The 3915-nt window shown below is 57.3% G+C and overlaps 2 protein-coding genes across 5 annotated transcripts in view; one reads left to right on the top strand and one right to left on the bottom strand.

Moving 5' to 3' along the window:
- Positions 1-148, bottom strand: part of POLDIP2 (polymerase (DNA-directed), delta interacting protein 2) — an 8357-nt gene extending 8209 nt beyond the window's left edge. Inside the window, exon 1 of the mRNA XM_014953152.1 lies at positions 1-148. Within this exon, the coding sequence (XP_014808638.1) occupies positions 1-121 (121 nt within the window). The 5' untranslated portion in view covers positions 122-148.
- Positions 149-245: 97 nt separating this feature from the next.
- TMEM199 (transmembrane protein 199) lies at positions 246-3036 on the top strand. 4 transcript variants are annotated; one of them, XM_014953062.1, is made up of 6 exons: positions 246-452; positions 529-602; positions 680-769; positions 2022-2055; positions 2389-2501; positions 2588-3036. In XM_014953062.1, exons 1-6 carry the CDS (start codon positions 281-283, stop codon positions 2681-2683), a joined length of 579 nt encoding a protein of 192 aa, XP_014808548.1. In that variant the 5' UTR covers positions 246-280; the 3' UTR covers positions 2684-3036. The 4 variants fall into 4 exon arrangements, with proteins under 4 accessions (XP_014808548.1, XP_014808550.1, XP_014808547.1 ...); XM_014953064.1 differs by having other exon boundaries at positions 2022-2102; XM_014953061.1 differs by having other exon boundaries at positions 2019-2055.
- Positions 3037-3915: the final 879 nt, after the last annotated feature.

Raw genomic sequence — 3915 nt, 5'->3', positions numbered from 1 at the left:
CTCCCCCCGCGCTCAAGGCCCTCGGTCCGCGGGCGGGGGTGGGTTCCCAGAGGGGCAGCCCGCGGGCCCGGCACCGGCCCAGCGCCGCCGCCACGTACCGCCGCGCCGCGCAGCCCGACATCCCGCGGCCGGGCCGACCCCGCCGCCAGCCCACAATGCACCGCGCGCCCCCCCCTCCCGCTTCCCGTCGGCCCCCGCGGGGCGGGCAGCGCCGCTCTAGCCCGCTGCCGCTCTCTATGGCGCTCCCTGTCGCCCAGGCGACGGACGGCGGCCGGGCAAGATGGCGTCGGCGGTGCGGGCCGGGCGGCGGCTACGGCAGGCCGTGGAGGGCAGCGAGCTGGCGGGGTTGCCCGCCGACCTGCGGGCCGAGCTGGAGGCGGCACTGGCCTCCCAAGGCGCCGTGGTGCCCTTCAGACTGCTGCGGAGGCTGCGGACCGCGCTGCGGGAGGCAGGTAGGCCGCGCCGCCCCTGTCGCGACGGGCCGCGGACGGCCGGACGGCTGTTAACCGTCCCGTTCCCCATCCGTAGGGTCTCCGCTGTACCTACACCAGCTCCTGGAAGGCAGCGAGATCGATTTCCCCGAGGTGCCGGTACCACCGCGGGTAGGTGAATGCCGGGTACGGGTCGCGGGAGATGGTGGCAGCCCCCGGCCCTCACAGTGGCTCTGCACTTCCCTCAGAACCCCGAGCTGGTGGCCCGGCTGGAGCGGATAAAGGCCAAGCTGGCAAACGAGGAGTACCAGCGCATGACCCGCAACATCACCGGCCAGGTGAGAGACCTTCTGCATCGCCTGCTGTCAGGATGTGCTCCTCAAAAGCGTGGTGGTTAGCAACCCGACAGACAGCAAAGGAAATTTACCCCATAGAGTGCAGTGCAGAGGGGATGTGGCAGGGACTTGAGGAGTGCACGCTGAAATTGCATGTCGTCCCACAGACGCGGTGTTGAGGGCAGAGGTGGGACAGGGTATCCAGGATGGTGAAATAGAAGAGATGCTGATGTTTGGGAACAGCTCACAGCACCAAAGATCTCAGGGTTTGATCTGTGAGACAGCACCCGTGGTAAATATTACTGGGAGCATCTGTGCAGCCTTTTTCTGAACTGTTACATTTTCATCATAGTTTTAAAATGAGATCATCCATGTCAAGGTAAAAGCTGAAAACACAGGGGGATGTTTGGGCACTGATTCTTTCCAAAGAAGAGGAGAGATCTTTTGGTATGGTGACGATGGGGACAAGCCAGTGTCCCTTCCTCGTGATCCTGTCCTACCTGTCCCTCTTCCACGCTGTGTCTGGCATCCCTGGGCATTTAGGTCTCTGCACTTATCTTCCAGTTACATTGGGAAGGTCTGCTTTGCTGTCAAACTTGGCTGCTTTGTGTATGAACTGGAGTGTTTTTAGCAGAGAGGGATAGTAATGACAGCATCGTTCCTTTCAAACAAGAGAGAAGCAGAGGAGTGTTCCCATATCTGTGTTCTCATCACGTTCTTCCCTGCCTGCCCCCCCCAGAATCTGGTGTTTGATGTTGTGTAACTGTGTCTGATTGGACAAAGAGCGTGCAGAGCTTTACAACATGTAGTTCTGGCCAGCTGTGTGAACACAGGTGACAAGGTGTGACATGGTTTAGTGATGGGTTTTATTGGAGTTAGGTTGATGGTTGGACTAGATGATCTTAAAGGTCCCTTCCAACCTAGATATTTCTATGATTCTGTGAAGGTGAGACCCTCTTGTGTCTCTATGAAAGACAAACCTGCAGCAGAGAACCCACTTGCAAGGAAATGTTCACACACTGAGAAGTGCTTTGATTAGAAATGATCCCTTTTCAGTGATTTCAGATTTCCTTGAATCAGACCACAAACATCAACCCAGAGAAACCCGGGCCCTGTGGAGCTGCCAGGCCCTTCCCGGCAGCTCTCTGAGCTTCTGAGTCTTAGAGACGGCACAGGGCATCAGTGTTGCTTTTATTATTCAGTTAACATTAAAATACAACCCATCACAAGTTGTTTTAATCCCTTCTTTTAGCAGACGAACGGGACATTGGCCGAATTTGGGAGGCAAGGTGAGTGGCTGCCCGTCCTGCTGACGCCTGGCCGTGGGTACCTACAGGTCAGTTGCTGACAGGCCAGCGTTGCTGGCTGTTGACATCAGACAGCCCTTCCCTCTCCAAACATCTCAGATTTTAATGCACAAAAGCGTTCCTCCAGTAAAGGAGAAACCTGTTGGCCATCCTGATAAATATTTTTGGAGGCATAAAGCATGTGAATCCTCGAGTATTCCCGGGAATCCTTCCTGTAGCCCAGCTGAGGCAGCCACAGGCAGGGTTACAGCTTGTCCCCCAGCTCAGCTCTCCGAGCCTTACCTTAAAACAATCATCTTTTCCCCTTCTCTCCAGTTCGCTCTGTTAAAGCCGTTGTCATCACCATATTCAACTTCATTGTCACGGTGGTGGCCGCCTTCGCCTGCACGTACCTGGGCAGCCAGTACGTCTTCGCAGAGACGGCAGCGGTGAGTGAGCCCGCGGCCTCGGGACACGCTTGGGGTGTGCTCTGTGCCAGCCAGGGTCACTTTATCTCTCTTTTTTGTGTCCCCAGCGCGTCCTGTCAGCGGTAATTGTGGCCTCGGTGGTTGGCTTGGCTGAGCTGTACGTGATGGTGCGGACCCTCGAAGGGGACCTCGGGAAACTATAGTCACACGTGTCCCCCTGTGAACTGTGGCCTTGTGCTGGAGGTGTTTGCCCTCCCCAGAAGTCACTGATTTGGGGCAGTTTGCTCTTCTACCATCTATTTGTACCTGCTCCTGTTACCGGGACAACTGCTGCGTTCCTCAGGCCTCCTCCCTTTGCTTCCCGCTCTGTAACGTTCCTGAAATGAATCATGGATTAAAAATCCTGCAGCCGAGGAGCAGAAGAGGGAATGGCTGTGGACTCTCAGGACACCAGCACAGAGAGGGGCATCAGCTCCAGCTGCTCCCGTTCTCCTGGGAAGTTGCTGTCCTTTTATTCTGGAATTAAATAACGTTGCGCGTTTGCAAACTTCTTCAACCTGGGAGACGTCTGTCGCTCTTGCGGAACACGGACCTGACAGCTAAATGCTGCCACAGGGAGCCCTCAATCTTCCCTCTCCCTCTGCATCCTGCACCCCACTCCTGCCAAAACCCCCCTTTTCCTGCCCTCGCTGCCCCTGCCCACTCCCTGGCCCCCTTTCGGGTACCATAACTCCCTTGTCACCCGCGTGGCAGCACCCAACACAGCTCATTTTTGGGGGGGAGCCCTTTCCCACTCCAGTTCAGGAGGACAGTGGTGTCTGGTGCAGCCACCTTGGGGCTGACAGAATCACATGGGGTTGGAAGTGACCTCTGGAGATCATCCAGTCCAACCCCCTGCCAGAGCAGGTCCACCCAGAGCAGGCTGCACAGGAACGTGTCCAGGTGGGGTTTGAATGTCTCCAGAGAAGGAGACTCCACCACCTCCCTGGGCAGCCTCTTCCAGGGCTCTGCCACCCTCACAGTAAAGAAGTTCCTCCTCACGTTTAGGTGGAACTTCTTATATTCAAGTTTGTGCCCATTTCCTTCGTCTTATCCCTGGGCACCACTGAAAAAAGACTAGCCCCATCCTCTTGACACCCATCCTTTAAGTATTTATGAACATTGATCAGATCCCCCCTCAACCTTCTCTTCTCCCAGCTCGGCACCCAGCTCAGTGGCACCATCTCGTTGTCCCCACGGCGTCTCCTGACCCACAGCTGTGGGTGCATCGAGGGGGGAGCACAAACCGTGGGGTGGGGTGGCTCTAGCTTCTGTGGGTAGGGAGGGGACGCACCTCAACGCACAGAGGTGCCACAGAGCAGAGAGCAGAGCCAGCTCGGTGCACCCCACGGTGGGGAGAAGGGGGGGGTCCCAGGACCCCCCCCCCCCGGGGGGG

Source organism: Calidris pugnax, unplaced genomic scaffold (assembly GCF_001431845.1).
Source record: "Calidris pugnax isolate Ruff unplaced genomic scaffold, ASM143184v1 scaffold133, whole genome shotgun sequence".
NCBI lineage: Eukaryota > Metazoa > Chordata > Aves > Charadriiformes > Scolopacidae > Calidris > Calidris pugnax.
This window is presented reverse-complemented; position numbering and strand designations above follow the sequence as displayed.

Bases quoted from the DNA above. Each gene is read 5' to 3' on its own strand.
- TMEM199 (XM_014953061.1), top strand. From the start codon at position 281: ATGGCGTCGGCGGTGCGGGCCGGGCGGCGGCTACGGCAGGCCGTGGAG. The intron at 603-679 runs GTAGGTGAATGC...CACTTCCCTCAG, and splicing joins AGGTGCCGGTACCACCGCGG to AACCCCGAGCTGGTGGCCCG. The intron at 770-2,018 runs GTGAGAGACCTT...CCCTTCTTTTAG, and splicing joins CCCGCAACATCACCGGCCAG to CAGACGAACGGGACATTGGC.